Source organism: Chenopodium album, chromosome 17 (genome assembly GCF_948465745.1).
Source record: "Chenopodium album chromosome 17, dcCheAlbu1.1, whole genome shotgun sequence".
Lineage (NCBI taxonomy): Eukaryota > Viridiplantae > Streptophyta > Magnoliopsida > Caryophyllales > Amaranthaceae > Chenopodium > Chenopodium album.
The window spans coordinates 45,285,057-45,310,669 of record NC_137850.1 but is presented as its reverse complement, the minus strand read 5'-3'; the positions used below and the strand labels follow the sequence as shown (position 1 = coordinate 45,310,669).

The 25,613-nt window shown below is 33.9% G+C and overlaps 1 protein-coding gene and 1 non-coding gene across 3 annotated transcripts; one reads left to right on the top strand and one right to left on the bottom strand.

The window, feature by feature from the left end:
• The first annotated feature begins 6,573 nt into the window (after nucleotides 1-6,573).
• LOC145589889 (B-box zinc finger protein 19-like) lies at nucleotides 6,574-11,780 on the top strand. Of its 2 annotated transcripts, none has more exons than XM_081646589.1 (6): nucleotides 6,574-7,078; nucleotides 9,823-9,919; nucleotides 9,995-10,110; nucleotides 10,229-10,468; nucleotides 10,562-10,650; nucleotides 11,520-11,780. In XM_081646589.1, the coding sequence occupies exons 1-5, from the start codon at nucleotides 6,986-6,988 to the stop codon at nucleotides 10,643-10,645; spliced, it is 630 nt and encodes a 209-aa protein (XP_081502715.1). In that variant the 5' UTR covers nucleotides 6,574-6,985; the 3' UTR covers nucleotides 10,646-10,650; nucleotides 11,520-11,780. The 2 variants fall into 2 exon arrangements, with proteins under 2 accessions (XP_081502715.1, XP_081502714.1); XM_081646588.1 differs by having other exon boundaries at nucleotides 6,576-7,078; nucleotides 10,556-10,650.
• A 13,528-nt stretch (nucleotides 11,781-25,308) lies between these two features.
• Nucleotides 25,309-25,380, bottom strand: TRNAG-UCC (transfer RNA glycine (anticodon UCC)). Its single transcript has one exon. It is a non-coding gene; the product is annotated as a tRNA-Gly (tRNA).
• Between the last annotated feature and the right edge of the window lie 233 nt (nucleotides 25,381-25,613).

The window sequence follows — 25,613 nt, the reverse complement described above, 5'->3', positions numbered from 1 at the left end:
AGGTAATTTGCTATTACATGGAGGTTGTTAACTATTTAACAACTTTTACTTTTAATATATTTATTGCTTGGGATAGGCCTACAGTCTTTAAAATGCCATCGCCAAGCTAAATATATAGACAAAATTTTTAGTCTAACAACTTTGCGTATATGTAATAAGGGTCTGTTCTCATTGAACTGAAGTGAACTGAAAATAATCTGATGAGAGCAGGGCCTAAGATTGTGTATACGAATATATATTAGGTTGGTGTATTATAAACATACATGTAGATGTAGCTAATCAATAATGGTGTTATAGACTTATAGATTGAACGATTGACATAAAAGGTTGTCATGGTTCTCAGGTTGGTGTATGGGTATGTACTATGTAAACCTTCATGACCAAATCAATAATGGTGTTATGGATATAGATTAGGTGCATCTTCATTTTCAAACCAAAAAATCATTTTATGCTAACAAATTTTAATTATTGCTAGGCTAATCATTTTCTTTTAAAAATAATGCATTTGTAGTTTTGTACTATATAGTCAACCAAATTTGAAGGCTACATTGGCCGAGGAGAGGCACATTCACTATTACTCTATTTGCTTATATAACTAATATAAAAAGTGTTTCAACAAGGTAATGAATAAGAAAGTTGTGACATTATTCCTCGACATTTTAATTAAATTTAAGTAAGTGAAAAGCAAATTAGTTTAAAACACAATCAAGTGAAAAGCATACCAAATCATTAAGGTTCATGTGTGTAGGTTGTAACTACTATCGATTCAAGTAAAAAGGCCTAGATTAAAGGAAAAAGGTACCTTTACTAGGAACATATTATTATAACTTGGAAAAAAAAAAAGATGAAGAGAAGCCGTGATCTCAGCATTGATAGATGGGTTACTTCAATTTGAACATTCATAATTTTGATGTTGAGATTTTTATTGCATCGGTAGTTCGGTACTATGCCTAAAGCTTTCAACACATCCACACATCCATATATTAATGAAGTAGCGATGTATAGGACCAACTAATTAATCAAGTAACGATATAGAGGACTAACCAATACAATTGGTACGTGTAGTTAATGATAAGGATTGAGCTGATTGCTGTATGACTAATCTAACCATTATGTCTTAAGATCAATCATAAGTCCACGCTCTGGGTGGTAATTCTAAATCTTATATTTTCGGCTTGTTTTAAAAGGATCTGACTTCTAAGGGATGTAATGTAAAAATTGTGTGAGTCACTTCTAATTGAGTCATTCATCTTATTGACTTGAATTGTAAGGAATAGAATGTAAGAATTATGTAGAGTCTGGTCTATTAATTATCTTATATATATATCCTATACAAAGCAGCTCTCAAAAAAATCTCTATCGACGTGTTAACATGTCACACGGGTCAACTAGACGTCTAGAACTCTAGACTCCCCTTAATAAAAATTAAAGTTGTGAGATTAAATTTTCCTCCAATAAGCCAAACCCTGCTCGGAATAATGTAAAAACACATCTCCATTGACTCTATGTACATGTGTGTCCACAATGCTAAAAGACATGTATACCAAAAATCTTAATAAAATCTAATCAAAGAAAGTTTGTAATCAAAGGAATTAAAAAGATAAAATATAGAGACGTACTCTTGATAAAGATGAGATCCAAAAAAATGAATTAAAAATAGCAATAACTAGTCTTCCTAATCTTGCCCCAATTCTTAAGGGGATGTTGGGAAATAATCAAAATTCCCTATTTTATACTTGGCATTAAACCTTAAAGTGAGAATTAAGATGAAAGTGAGAGATCAACAAGTCAACAACTCCACCGGCTTAACAATGAGTGCTTACCGTTTAATCTTCCTATTAAACTTTGACCATCATATATATATATATATATATTATATATAGTGTTTTTATGATTAATTTATTGTTTTTTAAGCAATGGGTCAAAGTTTGAAGTAGAAAAATATTACGGAATTAATTGATGCATAAACATTCTTTAATTAATGGATAGAGTAGTGGAGATGGACTAAAATGATGTAATCAACTTTTGAGAAGTCTAACTAGTGAATATGATAAGGCCATAACATTATATACGAGCTATAGTTACCAAACAAGATTTTGTTCATTAGAAAAATTAATTACTTTACTAATTAAATTCGAAACAATAATTAGTAAGCGGCAAATGTTAGATCATGATAAGTAAAAAGACTAAACACATACACCTTTGCTTATAAATCAAGAAGATTAACCACTAATAACTTTCCATAATACTTTTGCTACACACAAAATTGTACTTTGAGGTCACTTGCATCCTTATTAGTGGTAACTTACCAACTATTTCTGATAGTTATTGGAGAAAGATATTATAGTTGTAATAATAAGGTTTACCCACCACACTTAGATGTTAATATATGAAGATTAAGCTTAGCTTACATCTTAGTATTAGTGCTCCAATTCAATAATTACTACCTACTACTTACTAATTTCTCTTCGCTTAACTTATATAATTGTATAATGCTCCAATTTATACTAATTACTACCGTAATTACTAGTGTTCGTTGTCTTTTAGCTCCAATGCTCCATTGTATAGCCATTTGGTTGGTAACAACAATTGTCCGACCAAAGGAGAAACATTAGCTCTGATCATATAATAATCTAATTTGGCTAATCCTATTCTAATATGTCAATATAAGTGGTCAATTACACAGATTTCAAAGTTAACTACTACGAAGTATGTTGGAAGGATGGTTAATAATCGTTTAATCTAATCCAATAAATCCATTTTAGTAGTGTACATGTTCTTCAGAATTGGCTCTATGACTTGTTCATGTCATTTTGTTGTTTGTCTTATAATGTTTGATTATATATGCGTGAATTTTGGAGAATAAAGATTAACAAAAAATCAAACAAAAAATACACAAATCTACATTGTTGACTCTCGATGTACTGGTATGTTTGTGTATATGAAGTGTGTGAGATACTTCGTAGATATTATATACTTGTAGTAGGTTTAGTAAAAATCCGAGGAGTTTATATGGTACTCCCAAAGGATACCGTTCTAGGCTGTTCATAGGAGGCAAATAATTAAGTCGTGTTCTAACAAATGTTCACTTTCATTTATGTTTAGTTTGTTTACTTGTTAATTAGCTTTGTTGATTTATTGAAGGATTTAAATAACTTTTATTGGAGACAATTTTGTAAATTAGTGTTCATAGATGAGTTTAAATAGAACTTTTTGCGTTCTTTAAAAAAAAAAAAAACAAAACAAAACTTTTCGTGTTTTGTATGTACAAAGAGAGCTTTAGTATGTATTTGTTTCTGCACCATTGCTCCTCTTTTAAAAATTCCGTAAACAATCTAAACAACAACATCCTCCAGTAAATGCAAAATAACTAATATATAAGAACTTAAATCAAGCATCAAATTCCCGCATCATTGTCCTTCTTTCAAGTGTTTGCTGTTTTTTTAATGTTTGAATTTAAAAAGGCACAAAGTTGAGTGATGAGGATCGATTTCTAAATCACCTACAATTAGTAGGAAAATTTTAACCACTTAAATTATCCTTTATTCTCAAATTTCACACAAGATTACGAGGATATTTATATGGTTGTAAACCATATATTTGTTCCAATACTATTTCTGTAATATTCAAATCACATATAAAAACAGAAAGGTGAAAGGGCCTCAATCATGTTCATGACTTCATGAGGCTTCCTAGCCGACTCAATGGGCCAATCAGCACACAAAAAAAATTAGCTTTTAAAGAAGAATTTGGCCCATGATGCTCGCCCCATTTTGGTAACATCTTATCACACTTTGCACTTGTTTTTTATTTTTTATGTAAAATTTTATAGTGTTATTAGATTTGTTATAATATACTTCGTAATTTCTAATTGAATGACACGTTTTAATTTTTGATATTATTTATAAATTTTTTTTTACTAATATTTGTGAATTGTGGATATGAAAAGAACATAGTTTCAATGTGTACTTATTAGTAATTAGTAGAGAAATTTTTTTTTTGCCAGAATGTTTAAATTCTTAGTTTTTGAAGAATTTAAGTAGATATCAATATATTTTCTGGAATACATAATTAGGGAAATTAAATCTATTTTCATACCTAATAACATTTAATTGACCATTAATAGCTACTCCAAATCTCCAATATCACTCCATAGTGACCAATGACCACAACTACATTTTGATGGAACAAAAGTACAAAACTATACTTCTCATTAGTTTATGGCCACAAATTTAAATGTTTAAAAAAGCATAACATATCTAAGAATGGATATTAGGCATTTTTAAAAATATCTAACCCAAGATTAAAATAAAGAATCCACCTAGTTTTTAAAGTTTAATAATCTAATAATGTAAAGCTAAAAGCATCTAATAATGGAATAGAAGTAAATTAAAAAAAGATAAACCCCTAATATTTTCTTTAAATAGAATGATTGACTTTGTTGTCACGAAATGGACAAAAAAAACAGAGAAGTGAATATGGCCAAATGGGTGGTTCATAAAGAAATTTGTGGGCCAGAAAAAGTCCATGGAATTAGTGGATGAAATTGAAGAAAAGAGCTATTACCCAATTTTTATGACTTCGTTCCATCATTTCTTTTTCTTAATCTAGTTCGTGGACATTATTTCAAGTTGCATTAAACTCATGGCACATACAAGTGATTAATCATTCTATTTTCAAGAAACTACTCGATCATTTTCATCCTAAGTTGAAAACCAAAATTTTATAACCATAGTGGAGATTTACGATTTTATGTGGATGTCAACAACTTTTGCAATATATGAGATTGATTATCGTCTATATCATACATCAACTATGACATTATCCTTTGTTAGATGCAAAACAAAAAAAAAAAATTAAACTATAATCAAACATGTACCTGAACAATATTTGAATTGTTAAAATCCAATGATATACAGTTCAATGTATCATATCAAAACAAGTCTCAAATATGTACATTATTATATCAATATATACAATTGGATAATATAATCAAACTCTTGCTCTGTTTTATCATACTATGGGAATTGACAATCAAGTCTAATCAAGTTTGACAAGGTTTTGATAATTTGATATAACATACTATAAGGTGAAAATCTGATTTAGTAAGTTAAGTTTAGAATAACTTAAGTGAAAATTTTTTTGATGATAATTAATTCAACTGATGGGTAACACAATTATAATTTAAAAAGCTATATCTATATTAGTATTTAGAATAGGGGTTAATGAGAGGAGATCAAATCCCAAATGCTTCCCTCTTATAGTGCCACATTAATAGTCGCGTGATATCTCATTAAAGACAATTATGTTTATTACACTTCTGTAACATATCAATCAACACAAATTTTTAAAAAAAGCCGGTGTTCAGTAAATTAGTGAATGGCGGAAGTTGGGACAACCAACAACTGCCAAACCACCACTCCTGTCGCCACTCCCTTAGCTTCTCCTAAGAATCCGGCGTCCCCCTCCGATTTCGACCTTGCTAAGCATCCCAATCCCCTGATTCCTGCGCTTCTGACCTCCCCCCATCCCCCGATTTGTCGAGTTTGAAGTCCGGAATTACAACAACTCCGAATACCTCGACCCCAATTGCATATATACCTTATTGTGGGTTTTTATCATTTCGCCTCATCTACTTTGATGGTGGCAAACATGGCAGCGGCGGAGGTGGTGATGACTATGGCGGCAGAGGTGACGATGACGACAACTATGAAGGGAAAAATATGAGGGCTTGCAGTTGGTAACGGAGAGGGAGAAGGGGGTTGAGGTTTTGATGGAGGAGAGAGAATTTGAAGGTTTGTTAATGGTGGAAATGTTTAGTTTTGAGGAGAGATAAAGATACGGGATGAAAGTAGAGCCATTGGGGTAACCTTTGTATTTTGTGTTTATTTTTTTTATTTTAATACTCTGTTTTTGTGAAAAAAAGGGTCACTTTTGTGAAGAAAAAGGGTCACTTTTGTGGAAAAAAAGGGTCATTTTTGTAAAAAAGGGTCATTTTTGTAAAAAAGGGGTAACTTTTGTGAAAATATGAATCACTTTTATAATAAAAAGGGTCACTTTTGTAAAGAAAAAGGGTCACTTTTATAAAGAAAAAGGGTCACTTTTTCGTAAAAATGTTCGATGTACAATAAAATTACTGTAAACCGGGGGCATGCAAAAGGAGTTGATCAATCAAATGTTAAAAAAAAAAAAAAGAAAGAAATTATCTTCAATCAATACCAACCAAATAGATTTTTTTTAGAAGATCTCATATTCTTTCCTTACCTTATCTTGTTAGATTAATTTTTTGTTTGTTTTTTTCTCTTTCCTTTTAAACATCGTAATTAAAATAGTCTTTTTTTGGATCGATTGATTTTTACCACCTTATACGCCTTGATTATTTGTTTAACTATTACAAGGGTTTAAATTGACAAATAAGAACCCATCTAATTGCCACAATTTTTTGTTTAGCCATTGATGAAATTTAATTTGCCATGTATAATTAATAAATAAAATAGATAAAAAAAAAAAGGGATATTCTTATTTTCAGTTTATAGACGTACCCATCAATTGCATCATTCCCTTTCTTCTTTCGATCCTCCGAAAAAGAAGCCAGAGGAAAATACAACAAAGAGACAAGACAATTGAAATTAGAGAGAGAAACTAGAGAGAGAATTTGAATTTTCTGGAGTAGTCTTTTATTACTACTTGTATCAGTGAGTGGGTTCTGAAACATCCAACAATCTGGTACTGTCACCACCTATTTCTTCCAACTCAACCATCTGTTTCTTCTTTTAGATAAATAATTTCATCATTTATCTTTTACTTTTACTTAATTTTATTATAACCCTTCTTCTTCAATCTGCCATTTCCATATAATACAACCCAAAGTTTCAATCTTTATTGATTTTTTGAATTGCCCATTATCAAATCCATGGAAATTCCATCCAAAAATACGATTTTGTAATACTTGAAGCTCAGAATTTGGAGAAAGAAAGAGGGAAAAATGAGGACTTTGTGTGATGTTTGTGAAGGTGCTGCTGCAATCTTCTTTTGTGCTGCTGATGAGGCTGCTCTTTGCCGTGCTTGTGATGAGAAGGTACTTTCTTTTATCTGGGTTCTTTTGATTTTTTGGTAATTTTTTATTAGTCTGTATTAATTTGATTGTTATTGATTTAATGATTTTTTTGATGGGGTTTTGATTAATTGCCAGTTTTATTGCCTTTCCAATTTTAATGTATTCATTAGATTTAGTGATTTAGCTTAATTGGTAATTTTTTGGGTTTGTGTTCAAAATCTAGTATTCAAATTAGGTAGGTGGAAGAATCAAGCTTATCCAAAGTGATTATTTTTTTTTTTTTTTTTGCTGGGTGATGTAGAGAGAGCAACTAACATGCTAATGATGTAGACGAGATTCGATCTTAGGCCATCCATATCTACACAAGTTAATGGGTGCACTATATGTGGTTGGAAATTCTAGTGGTTCTAGAAAGTTTTTGATATGATTACCCAATAGGTTGTTTGGGAAATTTTTTTAATAAGGATTTCTAAAGTATAACCAGTAGTCCAGTACCTGTACTTCGTAGTAATGTGAATTTTTCAGAAAATACTGAAATTGGGCTTAAGCTATCTGGGAAGAAGAAAGTTCGGGCCACATACAATGCTATATTTGGCATTTGCATACAGTAAGGTTGGTTTGGCTTATCAGTGGCTGTGGTGTTTATGGGAAGTTTGAATTGAATGTGACATGTGGTTGCACATGTTGAGTTTCGAGTCAGCCCGGAGTTGTGTGGAGGGCAAATCTTGAATGTGACTTGTTTCAAGATGTAGAGGATTCCATTAAACTGTCTCTTTTATGGTATAAGATGTGGGGTGGAGGCAGGGTGTTTGGTGGGGATAATTGGGTTAGGGTGTTTTGCTGTCATTTGTTGTGTATTTTCTGGTTAAGGACCAGCTGATGGGATCAAATGTCTTCCATCAACTTTGCTTGATGCTCCTGACAAAAGCTACATTCTCACATAGAAGCGTATGTTTTGTTATATAATCTCCTCAGTCTGGAGACATTGTGGTTACCAGGTGTAATTTAGGAGCTTGAATAGGTCTAAGCTACATTTTTGCTTCTTTTGGCATCTGGAGTTCCATTTGTTTGCATTACCTTTGCTCACTGGAAAAGAATATTCGGTGTTATATTTAGGTTCTATCCTACGGACTTGGGGCCCTATTTCTTTTCTGGAAATCGTCACAAGGATGTTTATTCTGGTTGACCGCTTTTGGTAGTTATCAGTAAATGTAAAGTAGGATTGATTTAAAAAGATTCTTATAAGTTATAAGCGGTGTTCTTCCTCACACCTATTCACTTAGCCTTATCTCTCTCTTTGGTTCCATCTTTTCCTCCAGCTTCTTATTACTCCCTCCCCCCGTTCTCTTCTCCTTTTCTTTTCTTTCCCTATTGTAGTTTGTGGAAGCATTTTGCTTAAAGTTCTATTTTGATTTGGCAAATGTATATAGTAACAGGCATTGGCAAAGATAGAGGAAGAGATTAGAGAAATGTATTTTTCAATTTTGTGTTTTGACTTTTGACGTATAAGCTGTGTGATGGCAGTGCATTCTAATTACCTGTAGTATGAAACCTGCAATTATTTGTAGCTTGAATCATCCACAGATTCCTTGTTGTTAACTTCAGATGGTTTTGATGTGAAAGTAAATCTACTGATCTCTGCGCAAATAGCATAAATTCTAGTGTTACTGCAACTTGAGAAGAATTAGACCTCTATAGCCAACCATTCAGAGTAAAAATTTGAACCCTGTGGGATATAAACTATAAAGAGTTAAAGATAGGTTTTTTAATTAATCGATACTCCATCTGTACCTGAATAAAGTTCTTATTTATATGGGGTGTAATTTAGGAGAGAACTTGTAGTGGAATTTTGTTTATTAAGGTGAATAAAAAAAGATGTTGATGGTGATAGAATATGAAAATATTCTTCTTGAGTAAGTCCAGCAAAACAATATTGATTTAGGTGCTTTTTTTTTTTTTTTTTTTTTTTTTTTTCCCCTTAATTCTGAGAAATTATAATCTTAGTTTCTTCTTTCAGTACTCTAGTGTCAGAATTATGCTTTGGAAATGGAATTGATCTTGTTTATCCTTCTCCCAATCAGTGTTTTCTCTTGTTTGCGGAATCAAAAAAAATTCTTTTGTAATCAGAGGTCTAAGGATGTATTACCTATTATTCATCAAATCAAATTGAATAAATCTATATGGAATGATTTGAGCGAGCTTATTTTATGCTCATCGTATGCTTGATAAATAAATCAGTTATTAGTGGAAAAAATTTATTTAATTATAATTAGTAATGAGGAAGAATGAACAGCAGTTAAGGAAGAAAGGGGGAAGATGCACAGTGTGGATGTTACATACATGAAAGATTGGGAAAGTTAGTAAGTGGCAAAATGGCATGAAGCTTAACTATTTGGCTGGTGTATTTTAAATAGAATAGGAATAAGGTTTTTTATTTTTTTATTTTTTTTTGGCTGTTGTCTCACAAAATTCATGTTTTAAAAGGTATTTTCTGACAAACTAATACTCCTATTTTGTTACCAATCACCTAATACAGCAAATTTCTGTTTTGCTGTTTAGAAGACTGATCTTACTTCATAGCCTTAAAAACCTTTTATTTTAGCTTTTTGTTTTTTATACTGAGTATCTCTCTTTAGAGTCTAGACTAGTGTGTTAATGTACAGTTGAGAGCTTGGAGATTTTTATTATGGATCATATTGGACCAATACTTGATGTACTAAAGAATTCCTTTTTTAATATATAATTTTAATGAGTTGGAGTGGCAGGTTCATATGTGTAACAAGCTTGCTAGTCGACATATACGTGTTGGACTTGCTGCTCCGAATGCTGTACCAAAATGTGACATTTGCGAAAATGCACCTGGTGGGTAGCTTTCTGCATCAGAGTGATGTTTTTGTTTTCCTACTGTAGAGTTGATTGATTAGCCCATGTATGCAGCTTTCTTTTATTGCGAGATTGATGGGAGTTCGCTTTGCCTGCAATGCGACATGGTTGTTCATGTTGGCGGTAAAAGAACTCACAGACGATATCTCTTATTGAGGCAGAGAGCAGAGGTCTGTGTTTCAATGCTGATTACTGATTAGTGTTGGTCTGCTTGTTGCATCTTTTCTTTTCTTAAAGATTTTGTTTTAATTTACTTAAATTCCGTCACTGATGGGTATTTGCATGTAGTTTCCAGGGGATAAATATGTCAATGTTGAAGACATGAGCTCACAAGGGACACAAGGTGATCAAATGGAAGTTAGGAGGGAACCAAATCAATCATCTGACGCAATTGTGACGGAGAAGGAGCAAAATCATGTGGTACATGTAGATGGTAATGGTGTTCCTGATGCTCAAATGGATAACAAAATGATTGATCTTAATGCCAGACCCCAAAGGACTGCTGTGCAGTCTCCTAACAACAATCAGGTGCATGTCTCAATTCGTGTGTAATGTTTTGCCTTTCTTAAATGATAAAATATGTTGCTGATAACTGGTATTCCTCTTGTCTTTAAGACACAGGGAATGGACTATGTTCCTGGAACTAATGGTGAATCTGCAAGTGTTGTTCCTGTTAGATCTTTTAAAAGTGAGCCAGAAAAATGAACCAGGTTATTACTACTTATAACTGTAATTTGCTAACTAAAGATCATGGTATTTATTTATTGTTGTGTTTTCTAAATGATTGGAGTATATGTGATCTTGGAAAATCTTACCATTTAAAGTAATGGTTCATGAGATCCATTTGTGGCGAATGGTTGGAATTTAGAACCTTAGGAGACTAGCAGCCCTTTTTCTTTTTCTTTCTTTTTTTTTCTTTTTTTTTTTTTCTTTTTTTTTTTTTTGTTTTATCTCTCTTTGGGGTGCAGATGAGTCACAAGGGAAATACAAACGACAAATGGAGGTGGGTGGATTTGAACCTTTGACTTATTGTACACAGGCCTTACCGCCTTAGCTTTAACCACTAGGCCAACACCTCATTATCTTAGTAGCTAATTAGCTATTAGGTTGAACATTTCTTAGGAAGTGCAATAAGTTGCTTGGTTGGTCATGTGAAGTTCCACCTACTTAGGGGCCCTAGATCACTTTCTACATTTTTGCCAACCAAACAAACCTCTCATTCTTCCTCTTCTTAGGAGCTTTTACTTCCCATGGGTTTCTATTTATATCAACCAAACAAGCACCTTTTTCATTTATGAACCTTTTGCCTGATTCTTCCCTTTTCCTAAAGCAGATAAATAGAACGTATAGTATGGTACGATAGTTTTATAATTATTATGGGAGTGGAGGGAGTTTTATTTTGATTCAATCTTCTACTATAGTTTGGAGACATAGGACTGGTAGCCTACTTTTTACAGTATGCTGCATTTTGCCAAAGTGCATTTTCTTTCCCTCTAATTAAGCAATGCCTGATGGTTTATCTTCCTTTCGAGATTGTACACAGTCTAAGAATAATCTGATTGCTTATCTTCATTTTCAGATTGCAAAGTGCAGATATGCATATGAAGGCCTCATAATCCCGATCATACCTTGGGACTTGAAGTTTATTCTTGCATGTAAAAAGCCAAAGTCATAAGCTTTAAAAAACATTCATATGAAGTCCCTTATCTTGGCATGCCCCTGTGGACAAACTCCATTACTTAAACTGGGTGTCCTTTGTAAGTAGAGTGGATTTACTGTGGCCGTTGTTACCATTGCAGAAGTAAGTAATTACGGATAAATGATATTGCACAGGCTGAAACTCCATATATTTTGTACAGGTGTGAATTGTTCCACACCGATGAAGATGAGAGAAAATAACCACTTTATAACGATTGATTTTAGGGATAAAACATTAATTAGGCATATAAGTGATTCTATTTTCCTCTTTCTTCATAGACATTGGCTCACCTGATTCCAATTTTCTCAAATTTAACATTGTACCAGTGTCTAAGAAAGAAAATTTTCAGGAAGAATCTATCATTCGAGTATACTGTGTTTGAAAAGTGTGCTATAAAATGATCAAGTATTCAAGTCTTTGTAGCAAAATTAAGCAACTTAGAAATCATTAGTATGAGAAGGGTCAGGGGCAGTGCTGGTGCTGGTGCTCACAATTTTCATCAGCTCCTCCTTTTCATGTTCATTTATTCTTCTCGAGTTATGGCTTGAATCCATGATTCTTTGAACTTTCGAACACTTGAAGATTTTTGAGCCTTCAAACACGTTAATTGCTAGTCTGGTACAGGAAGCAGACCAATTAAGTTAGAGAAAAATGAGGTAAAAGAGATCTACAAGAAACTACTCACAAAATCTGTGTTACAGAACTTACAGTGTTCATGCAGCTTCAAGGCAAAGCCTATGACCTGCAATATAAATATGGCTACCTAAAATATACATGCCCTCCATTAGGCCCGTAGTCGAACCAGACATGGTAGCCAACACAACCAATACCAAGATCCGGCCTGCTTGCTGTCATAGTAGTAGCCCATACTCGTCTACATAAGAGGAGACTAGCTTGTGTTATTTGTCTTTAGCATAGTATCTCCGGTCTCGCATCTTTATCCCATTCTCTAAACCCAACACTCTCAATTCCTACATACTCCGTAATATATACGTCTTTTGTATACTCCTTATTCCGTTTCTCAAGCATGCTAATCCAATCAATGTGCAAATTTTAAGCATTTATAAAGAAATTCTGACTAATTAAACGAATGTTATGATGGTGAGATAACTTTACGACGGAAAACAAGATGGGAAACACGTAAAAAATTTGACAACAAATAACACTAGAATCATAAATAAACCTTGTGGTACCTTATTTATTTATTTTTTTTATCTTTTTCTCTTAATTTTTAAGTAAAAGCAAATCAAGTTCCGTCAGAGTAGAAATACTCTAGGAAAGAGTTCGTACAAACTAACTCTAAATTATTTCGAGTATTCCATCTCACAATTAAGCGGCTATTGAATTTCCGGCCTTCTTAACATGAGAGACCGTAAAACATTTAAAGATGAAGTAAGTAAAATATTATGATATTTAGTAACTCCAAGATATCATACAAATATATCCTAAATGAGCTTAATTTTTTTTTGAAATTATTTGAAATATATAAGATGAATCGAAGCAGGCTTCATTATGTTTCAAGAAATCATTTGAACTTTTGAAGGAATCAAAATTCAGCTAGCTACGACTCTTCTATTCTCATAATACGATGTACAAATAGAAATTGTGACGCTTAATCAATGCTTAAACTTTTGCTACTATAATTTCTTGGAAAATCTCCTAATCTTAACATTTGTTTTTATTTATTTATTTATAATAAAAAAGTAAGGATAATGTGTCCAAACTTTTCTTTAATACACCAAAAAACAATACAGTAATAATCTTGACTCTATTATGTGTAACCTTCGGTTTCAGAATATAATGACCACAAATAGGGTAGTTAGGCTAATTTCAACTAATCAAAGTATGGGGAAGTAGTAACAGAGGAATGTTATGCACGTAAAAATGCATAACAAGAGGCATTTATGTAATTATATATATGTACGAGAGTGGTATCATTGTAAGATCAAATTGATAAAATTCCTCCCTTTAAAATCCCTAATGAGGGTTAAGAATATGAACCTTTAATTGATATAAAATTCTGTGTTGGAATTTAATTAGCATCTAAGAAAAATCCTAGATGCTTCCTAATCCAAATGACTATTGATCGAATAAGACAGGTTTCATTATTTGATGATCATACCAATGCAATTCAACCATACATAGTACAAGTACGGGTTTTTTAGAGTCCATAGAGGTGATGAGGCTTAGGACAGACGAAGGGCGTTACATAACAGCTGATGAAGACCGTGTATCGGTTGCCCTTAGTAAGCCATGTTCAAATGTGTCTGCTCCAATAAATACTGAGTGGAAAGCGGTGTGGTTAGAGGCCAAAAAATGCCGTCTCAAGAGCATCTATGAGAATTTGCTGGCTGTTGGAGATTGTTTGGTGATTATTCAAGAGTCATGTCCTGTGTCAAATGGTGCTGGTGATTCATCAATGCTAAAGAGTTTCAGGCTGCGCTCGAACATGTCAGTGAAAGTAGGTATCTAAAGACTACTGATAATGGAGTCTGCTTAGGCTCTACTGATGAGAAGTGGCCTTATGCTTGCCTTAAAATATGGACTGTAGAGGTTGTTAAGAGTAATAACAATAGCGAGCAGAAGACGAACCACGAGCAGCACTTGCTGCAGCGTGCAATGCGTGAAGATGTTGATGTATTTTGGGATCAGTGGAAGTGGGAGCGGGAGTGGAAGCAGCAGCAGCAGAAGTGGAAGCAGGATCAGCAACGGCAGCAAGAGCAAGAGCAAGAGCGGAAGCAGAAGCAGCAGCTGCAGCAGAAGTGGAAGCAGCGGCAGCAGCAATACTTTGTTGCAGGTCCTCCTAATTCTATGATGTGTGGCTATTACAAGCTTGCAACTCCTCGATTGAAGCCTTACCGCCCTTACACTTCAGCTTGTATATCGCAGTCTAATTGGCCTGTACAACAGCTTGATCATGCAGAGCAGCTACTGAACTGTGAACAAGAACCGAAGAAATCGAATTCTACTAATAATAGTAACACTCCTCCTCCACTTCCTCCTCCTCCTACAACAACAGCAACTACTACTACTACAATTACTGCTAGTAAAGAGGTTGCTGTTGTAACAACGCCTATTAGTAACAACGGCGGTCATCATCAATTGATCCAACTTACTGGATGTCAGGTTGGGCAGGTGATGCTTACCTGCTTCACCCCTGGGGTTGGTGGTGATTACTCTCATTATAACTCTGGCCACAACGTTAATGGATCCGGTACACGTGCATACTGCAGTTGGTAACAACAGAGACGTATCTGTCAACATTAATAGCTACAAATCTTGATCATCCTCAATTAGTTGTGTTGGATGGCATCAGTATGTAGTTTATGTTGATTCTATAAACGAAGCTACTATCTTGTCTGACAATGTTTGCTAAATTTTCCCCTAATCAAAGACTCAAATTAGATGATCAGTTACCACTTACCAGGCCATAAGATATGCAGATGCCCTGAAGTTTATTTATTTGTCACTCAAATTGGCTTATGTTTTTTTTTCTTTTTCTTTTTTCTTAATTTTTAAGGAAAAGTTAGGTCAGGATATTATTACAAATCAAGCTCCGCTAGAGTAGAAACACTCTGGAAAGAGTTCATACAAAACTCTAAATTATTTCGAGTATCCCATCTCACAACTAAGTGGGCTACTGAATTTCCGACCCTCTTAACATGAGAGACTGTAAAGCATTTAAAGACAAACTAAGCAAAGAATAATAAATTTTAGTAACTCCAATATATCATACAAATATTTCCTAAATGAACTTAATATTTTTGAAATTAATTGAAATATATAAGATGAATCGAACAAGGCCTCAGTATGTTTCAAGAGCTCATTTGAACTTCTGAAGGAATAAAAATTCAGCTAGCTAGGACTCTTTTATTCTCATAATACTATGTACAGATAGAAATTGGGACGCTAAATCAATGCTTAAACTTTTACTACTATATACAGTATAATATAATTTCTCCTAACCTTAACATTTTCTTCAATTTTTTCACAAAAAAACATATTAATCTTGAGTTCTTGACTCTATTAAGTCTAACCTTTAGTTTCAGACTAGTGACCACATAAAGGGTAGTTAGGCTAATTTCAACTAATCAAAGTATAGTTATGACTAATGAGGGTTAAGAATCTGAACCTAATTAGTAAAATTCTGTGTTGGAATTTAATTAGCATCTAAGAAAAATCCTAGATGCTTTCGAATCCAAATTACTATAGATCGAATGAGACAGGTTATACCCTTTTTAAGCTTTCATTATTTGAGCTCAAGAAAATGAATTGAAGGTTTACATACATTAATTTAGCATAATAGCCATACATAGTACAAGTATGGACTGTCAATGTCATCTTGTTGAGTCCATCGAAGTGATAAGGCTTAGGACATCCGAAGGTCGTTACATAACAGCTGATGAAGACCGTGTATCGGTTGCGCTTAGTAAGCCATGTTCAGATGTGTCTGTTCCTAAAAATAATACTGAGTGGAAAGTGGTGTGGTTAGAGGCCGGAAAATGCCGTCTCAAGAGCATCTATGAAAAGGTGCTGGCTGTTGGAGATTGTTTGTTGATTATTCAAGAGTCATGTCCTGTGTCCCGTTCAAAAATAAAAAAAAATTGTACTGTGTCAAATGGTGCTGGTGATTGGTGCCTCCGAATTAAGAATCTGAGCAGCATCAATGCTAAAGAGTTTCAGGCTGCGCTCGAATATGTCAGTGAAATTATGTATCTAAACACTACTGATAATGGAGTCTGCTTAGGCTCTACTGATAATTGGCCGCCTTATATATGGACTGTAGAGGTTGTTAAGAGTAACAACTATAGCGAGCAGAAGACGAACCACCAGCAGCACTGTCTGCAGTGTGCAATCCGTAAAGGTGATCAGTTGCTTTTAGAGCAGTGTGAGCCGCAGCGGGAGCAGGAGCGGGAGCGGAAGTGGGAGCGGGAGCAGAAGCAGGAGCGGGAGCGGGGGTGGGGGTGGGCGTGGAAGTGGGTTCAGCAGGTTGCAGAACCTAAGTCTATGATGCCTGGCTATTACGCTTTAGCTTGTTTATCGCAGTCTAATTGGCCTGTACAACAGCTTGATCATGCAGAGCAGCTACTGAACCGTGAACAAGAATTGAAGAAATCAAATTCTACTAATAATATTAGTAACACTCCTCCTCCACTTCTTCCTCCAACAACTAGTAATATTAGTGACAACGGCGGTCATCATCAGTTGATCCAACTTACTGGATGGCAGGTTGGGCAGGTGATTCTGAACTACTACCCCCCTGGGGTTGGTAGTGGTTACTCTCATTATAACTCCGGCCACAACGTTAATGGGTTCGGTACACAGACTAACGGCGATGTGAACGTGCATACTGAAGTCGGTAACACCAGACACGTTTCTGTCAACTTTTATAGCAGCAGATCTTGATCATTCTCGATAAGTTGCATTGGATGATCTTAGTATGTAACTTATGTTGATACTGTATCTAAAGCTACTATTATGTATCTCAATTTTTGCTAGATTTTGAATTTCCCCTATTCTAACTTTCTAAGTAGATTAGTTATCAGGCCACAAGATATGCAGATGTCCTGTTTATATGTCACTAAAATTGGGTAATGTTTTCGCTCCAAGTTATAAATTTGGCCTAGACTGATAGAATTTTATTTGGACTATTTTGAAGTCCTAGATAGCAAAATGCCTTCTATGTTTCGTTAATAGGCTAGGAGGTAGACGGAAATTCAATGTAAACAAAGCTTAATCAGGAAGCTGCAACATGCTATATTCATATTCAGTAGCAATAGTAACTTTTTCCAGAAAAACAGACATTTTATCAACTCATAAAATTTATTCATTATATTGCCAATGGTGCTCTGGCTCTAACATTATATTAATATAATGTTCAAATAATCGTGTTTTATGAACTAAAAACAATTTTGCGTTTCTATATGAACTATCTTGTTAATTTGTTATATAGTAAGGATGAAATATGTCTCAAGGAGAGTTTGTTTCACATAACTTAGATCAGATTCTGCGAGCAAAGAATACTCGAATAATATTAGGTATGCAAGTTTGAGACCACATAAAGACGTTCAAATTCAAATCTTGTACAAGAAAAAAAAAATAACAAAGATGGGAGTGGATGTCTATATCAAAAGAATCTTGCTAGGAGTGTTGTATGGTTATTATGAGGTCTTGAGGAGGCTGAACAGATATATTCCGTCGTCCAAGGGTCTATTTATGCAGGGAGAATGCTAATAATGTGCTCCTCATTCAAAGCACTTCATTGAAGATACCATTCTTTTTTGTACTTTAAAGGTTGGGATATATTCATCACTCAACATTGTCTCCTGGTGTACTATGCACAAACTACCCTATAGCCAATTGTTAAGCATCACGTAACACATCGTTACATGGTGGTGCTTATCAAATAAATATAAACATACCATTAGTTATTTATCATTAGGATGAATATATAATGTGTAGAGTGTAAGCTAACATTCGCGCACTTGTGGACCACACGTCCAGGTCTTGCTTACTCCTAGTCAATACCTTAACACTTGTTTTGCTTTCACCATCGTGCTTACTCCACACAATAGGCCTAGTAGAATGTCTATTATATTCTATATATACGTCGTGTGTGTATGTGTAAATATGTATGTATCATGGACAAGTTTTTAAAGTCCATCAAAGTGGTAAGTCTCTTTGAACAAAACTGTAATTGTTATCTAACAGCCTGTGAAGACAAGAAAACAATTACTCTTATTCGCAAACACGAGTGGAACGAGTCTGGAGCACTCCCTAACGGAGCAGAGTGGAGAGTAAAGTGGATAAAAGGTCCAGCTGGTTCTTTCACAGGCAAATGCCGCCTTCATAGCATCTACAAAAAGGTCTTGATGGTTCGCCGTGAAGGTGAAGGTCAGCAGAGCTATATAAGGGTATACCAAGACCGCTGGCCTTCCCTAGATCAGGGCACTGAGGTTGAATGGAACCTCAGCTTGAAGCAAGTCAGTTTCGGAGAAGGTCTTGGGATCGAAGCTCAGCTCACAATCGATTACCAGCAAGTTAGCTACTTCCTTGCAGGTCCTAAGTCTATGATGTGTAGCTATGACAGATTTGCAACTCCTCGATTGGAGCCTCACACTTCAGCCTGTAAATCGCGCTTGCATAACTGGATAGTACATCAGCTTGTTGATGCAGAGCAGCTACTGAAACATAAAAAAGATCAGAAGAAACAGAATTCTACTAATAGTAGTAACACTCCTCCACCACTTCCTCCTACAGCTAGTAATACTACTACTACGACTATTACTGCTAGTAAAGAGATTGCTTCTGTAAGAACGCCTGTTAGTAACAACGGCGGTCATCATCAGTTGAGCCAACTTACTGGATGGCATGTTGGGCAGGTGGTGCTTAACTACTTCACCCCTGGAATTGGTGGTGGCTACTCTCATTATAACTCCGGCCACAACGTTAATGGCTCCGGTACACAGACTAACGGCGATGTGAATGTGCATACTGCTGTTGGTAACACCAGAGATGTTTCTGTCAACTTTTATAGCAGCAGATCTTGATCATTCTCAAATGATTTAATTTGCAGTAGATAAAATTAGCTAGTATGTAATTCATGTTGATTCTGTATCTTAAGCTACTAATGTATTATGTATGCCAATTTTTGCTAGATTTTCCCACAATTAAGGGCTCAAATTAGATCAGTTACCAGGCCACAAGATATACAGATGCCCTGAAATTTATTTGTCACTCAAATTGGCTTAAGTTTTCGCTAAAACTTAATTATGATTAAGAGTTTAAGATATATAATGGCCTAGATAGACTGATAAAATTTTACTATTTAGATAAAATTGTTACAGACTTGAATATGTACTGTAACAAAGCGAAATTTAATAACTCTAGTCAGTAGTTACAATCGCAGTTGCAAACATGAGAATTGGGATTTCCTAGGAAATGGAAGACGATGAGGAATTTAGTTACCTTGAGATAGGTTATTTATGACTTTTAGTCTTTTACAATTGGTCGTAACCGTCATCTCACACTGGTTAAGATCAAAAATATCTACCACTAAAGTTTTTTTAGGCTTGTAAGTAGTCCGTCTTTTTTATGGGTAATCCATACCCATTTACAAGTAAAATTAAACGTGCTACAAAGTTGAACAAGCCAACTTTTGATAGGATTGCAACCGACATTCAAGATTGGTGATAAAGCTAGCTAATTAAGCTTTTAATTTTGTGAGGTTGAAATAAAAAATTTGTAAATAGGGTCTTTAGCCTTTGGGTAAGTTATAGGAGCATTTTAAGTACCAGATAATTTTATGACAAACATTTAAATAAGTCGAATGTAAAATAAATATTGTACAAAAGTTACTCTAATTTTACTTGCTTATTTTGCTTTAAAAAGCTCACATGCAATATTACATATTTTGTCTCAATCAGTTGGCTAACTAAAAATCATACCATGCATAGAGTGACCCATGTATGAAATAATTAACACATGCTAATATATCTTTGTCTTCAAAATAAAAAATAAAATAAAATAAAATAAAATAAAATGTTATCAAGTCGTGTATGAAAGTCTTCAAAGACACATAGCCTTTAATTTATCAAATATTGATTGAATGTTTTTGTTTTTTTTTTTAAGTATAAAATTGAAAACATGGTCAGAATATGATGCGAGCTCAAATACAAGTATTTTTAAAAAACAATCACAATTACTATGCCAATTCTGTTCAATGTAATTATATTCAAAACCACACTTTTATTAGTGAAGAGTGGGTTAAAAGGAAAAAATTAATTATAAAATTGAAAATCTATATTGTTTACTTCGTATGAAAAGAAAGAAATATGTCGGCTAAACATTAAAGAAAAGAAATTTTTTTTACTAAAATGCAAATTGTCAAACTTTTACCTTGATAAACACGTGAGTATAGAAAAGATATTTTTATTTTAATTTACCAACGCATAAAATATGTAATAAAAGTCAAATTTCAAGCTGGTACATTGTACTATTAAATTTAAATTTAAAGCAAATACTTAAAAAAAAAAAAGTTGTAAAATTCAAACATAAAAGTTTGCTCAAACAATCTACTTGGATGGACAAGCCAACTTTCTTGATTGGTGATCACGAAGCTACATACATAGCTAGATACCTAGATTCTTCAATTCTTTAAGTTTTGGGGGGAAGAAAACAAAATTAGTTAATTGTTTGGGGCCTTTGGGTAGGTCTAGGGAGTATTTGTTTTGATATACTCTCTTCATGTCCAAAAGTTATTACGGAATATCAAGTAAAATCTATTATTGTATGTAGATTAACATAATTGGAGATCAAAAGGAGCATTATTAAGGTGTGTTGGTGTAAGAATTAAATCATAAGATAAAAACAAAGTGAAAATAATGTTAAATCTTTAAAGAAATAAACATAAATGAAAAATATTAAAATCATTTTTAAAAATGAGATAATAATTGACCAATCAAACCATGCATGATTGCATATAGCCATATATAGTGGCCCATGTAAAAATTCTTAGCTAAACAAGACATTCACATATGCTAAACTTGTGATTCAAAATTTAGCTTGTAGTGAATCCATATATAACAAAAATCTAGAATAATTTGACTTGTTAAGTCTACTTACAGAATAATTCCGATTCCTTTTCCATTTGCAAATACTAGCCTACTAGGGGAACTTGCGAGTCGCGACTTGTCAAGTTGTGCACATTTATGTCTTGACTCCTCTTTCTATATGAGGCTTTACATAATTACAATACATTATTTCACTTATTAAATGGGTATTTTATCTGAACTTATTACAGTAGTTATTTTCTTATCTTTCTCAACTTAATCATCAACATTTTATTGCAGTAGTTATTTTCTTATCTGAATCTATCATCCTTTATTTCATTCGTATTACTCCATTTGTATTACTTATCTAGTTATCTTACTGATCTAAATCAACCATGAGATTTTATTGGAACTTATCTTTATCTTATCTAAATTCTTATACTATGTCTTATTTGGATTTATTAACCCTATATTATACTTTATCTATATAATCTACTCTGAATTTATTAGTTCTTATATAATTTAAAATTGATTATATTAGACATGAAAAAAGGTCAATCTTACGAGCGTATGTTTAGTACGATCAAAGTCAACATGGAGACGAGCAACAATAATATGTGACCGTGTGACGCAACCTTAATGTTCACATTAATCACGATATATTCTATGGATGAGATTGAGAGATCACAACTTCATACAAGTCATTATCCAAGTCCAATCATGAGTGAAATTCCATCCTATCTCTTATCACAATTCTAGGAACAAAGTGATTGATCATGATAATTTTAAGAATATAATTTAAGGACCAATTTATAATTCACAAGCAAGTTGCAAACCATTAAATTATTGTACTCGTATTATAGTAGTACATACTTTGAATCAGGTACTCTATTATATTTGCCTACCTCTATAAAAGGAGATGATATATGTCACAAAATATATCACTTCAAAATACAATTAAACAAGATATTTTTACAAACACGTCAAAAAATTAAAATTACATAGAAAAGTCGTACAAATTTGTTAGCCATGCAATTTCCTGCTTCAGCTCCAACACAAGGGTACCCTCCTTATGGTTATGCCCCGGCACCGTGTTATCCACCGCCTTCGAATTGTGGCTACCCTCCTTACTACTCGTGGGGGTACCCGGCCCCTTATAACGCGTTCCCCGGGAGTGTTTTTAACGCCGGGGGTAACACGAATGGGTCCGGTACGCAAGAAAACGGGGACGTGAACGTTGGGAATAGTAAGGAGAAATCCGGAGGTGTTGATATAGGGAAAATTGGTGGAAATCATGGTAATACTAATGGACAACAAGTAGCTGGTGATGTTACTCTTGGCAACATTGGTGGTCGTGCCTAATCTTTAATTTTGTAAATTTGATCGAATAATTTATAATCTATGTATTAGTTTTCCTTTTAAAAAAGAAAAAAAAAAAAAAAGACTACTGATTTGTTATGCTTTTTATTGTATCGTTAATTAGTTGCGATAATTTGTAACTCTGAAGATTTGCTATCATTTGTATGATTATGATGTCTTTGACGATTTGTAGTCTTTTGAATTTCAAGTTTAATACAGTATATGTGAAGTTCAAGATATTTGTGTCATTTTGAGGCTTTTTGTCCATTATAATCAGAAGTAGATTGATCAAACAACTAAACTTGAAACATGATGATACCTTTACTTTTGATCTAATCACGTTCTTAATCATTGCCAATTAGACAATTAGTAGGGCTAAACCAAACATGCATAACTTCTTTGAGATTAATTATAGGCACAACATCACTAGCCAATCACGTGATCCCTTCATGCAATCACGTGCAGCACGCATGTATTAGCTAGATTCGGAACACCATCCTGAGTAGTCCTAGGTGCACGATATAATCTGTGACCAAAAATCCGGAAAGATTAATTAATGTAATTAAAGACAAGCTACATGCACAAATTGTTAATATCAATTTTATTCTAGTTACCTTTATTTTATGAAATTTCCATATTTTTTTTCACTTCCTCATCTATATAAGGTGTCAAGGGGATTGACATTTCTTGCAACACAATAACATGTCTCAAGTGTTTCCACCAGGTTATCCACAAGAACTGAAAAAATATGGCTACCCTCCGCCTTTCCCACCAGGTTATCCACCGGAACAATACGAAAAATACGGCTATCCTCCTAGTCTTCCTTCTGATCACAACCAAAGCCATTCCGTGGCTAACCACCAATCGCCGCCAACTCCAGCTTCAACTCAGCGTACTGATCAAGGGCATAAATATCCTACCATTATGTTTCCTTGGGGACCAGGTAGCTATATTCCTATAGCGGGAAATGTTTACAATTCCGGCTTTAATGTCAATCATTCCGGTACACAATCGAATGGAGATGTCAAGGTTGGCAATCGTAACAACTAAACTTAACAATGCATTACAACGTAAAGCTGGCCTATGATCGAATCTTATGTACGTTGATAATTTAATTAAATAGGTCGGGTTTAATATTATCTGTGTAACATTTGTTATAACCACTATGTAATGGACTTTCTATCCTTTTATGTTTTAAGGTAATCTAAACATGTGAACTTTAGATGTTCAATATTATTGATCAAAGTTAATTGATCAAATTGAACTTGTGTGTTACGCAACATATGACTCAATTTTAGGCGATTAACTTCTTACGAAGAGAATTAATTACCCTAAGAATATGTGCTTTTCAAACATGGTGAGGCCACAACAGAATAACGAATATGGGCACAGGCTAATGTCAATGCAAAATTTTAATCGAAGTCATGATAACTATTGTTTTCGCGGTCTATTTCTGTTGAAGAGAGCTACTCTAAGGAAGTAAGGATATATGCTTTTCAAACATGGTGGGTATAGAATCACTGATTATTTAGCCACCGTCCATGTTTTACAAAAATACATACTTCTAACATTCAAAAAAGTTACATTCCTTTGCTTTTTACATACAAGAGCTAGATTTTCTGTATACATATGCCTTAATAAAGTTATAATCATGGGATATGTTCAAAGGTTATGATGATAGTGACCCTTTACCCTTAGGTTATCATCCACTAGCTTGAAGCATCTATCCAATTTCTTTTCTAGGCCAATCAAAATTAATCTCCCATCAATACAGACACGTCTTTAGCTTTGATTGGATAACACTGTTGATCATGTGGTTTTATTGTAACAGGAAAAACTTATGTGAAATCATAAAAATCTTTAATTTATGCCGGTATCAATAATCACTTTACTGCGAATCTTATCACCAAGTAATTTGCTTAGCTTGAATTTTAAGCAGATGCTTTATGCTTGGACAATTGATCTTACATACCTTCTTATATAGAGAGGATTTGTATGTATCTCTTGCTAATATTTTTCATATAAAAAAAAAACAACTTACCTCAACATACATTAGCTTATAATTTCAATTGTAAAATATGGGCCTCGTTGACGCTATTGATAATGTTGTTCCAATCTCTCCAAACTCTAATGCTAATTGTGCTCCTCCCTCACCAACACAAACTCCCCCAAATAATGGTAGTTACTATCATCAATCCAACTTTCAATCAAACTCAAACCCGCCTTGTTATTCCAACCCGAGTTATGGATACCCTCCTGCGTATGCCCCTAATGGTATGTATGGATCGTACTACAACACGGGTAACAATGTGAATGGATCAGGCATTCAAAAGAATGGAGATATCAAAATTGGGAACCGAAGCCAAAGAACTGGAGGTGTTAAGATAGGAAGTATTGGTAGCAACATTGGCAACCAAGGTGGACAACAACTTGTTGGTGATGTTAAACTAGCCAACATTGGCTAATTGTTGGACCAGAGTAGCTTTATAAGTATTTTCTTTGTTGTACTACTAAAAACTATGCACTTCTCTTATGTTGAATACTTGCACTAGTGGCAGTCTGGCATAGCCATGCCACTAAGGTGCATGGGGTGTCGATTGACAACTCATATAAAAAAATACTTCGTATATTATTAACCATTTTTGTTTCTTATAAAAATGTTTCTGTTTTATGTACTTCGTAATTCAAGTCGCTTATTCCAGTGACAATAATATAGACACCTACTTGTTTAGCAGCTATATGACGTTATAAAAACAAAATGCGTTTGCCGGGAGTTGAACCCGGGTCTATTGCTTGGAAGGCAATTATCCTAACCGTTGGACTACAAACGCTTGATGCTTTAAAATAAAGTATATTTAGTTTATGTTCAAAAATAATTTTACCTTTGTTATTTAGTACTCCGTATTTTAGTGCATTTATATATTTTCTTTGTTTATTCTTCCCCAATCAATAGGGGTGAAAGTTCGGTTTGCAGCTTGGATTATTGCCAAAATCGAATCAATTCAAATTAATTTGATTTTTGGGTTTCTCAAACCAAATCTAAACCGAATTAAGATTCGGTCCA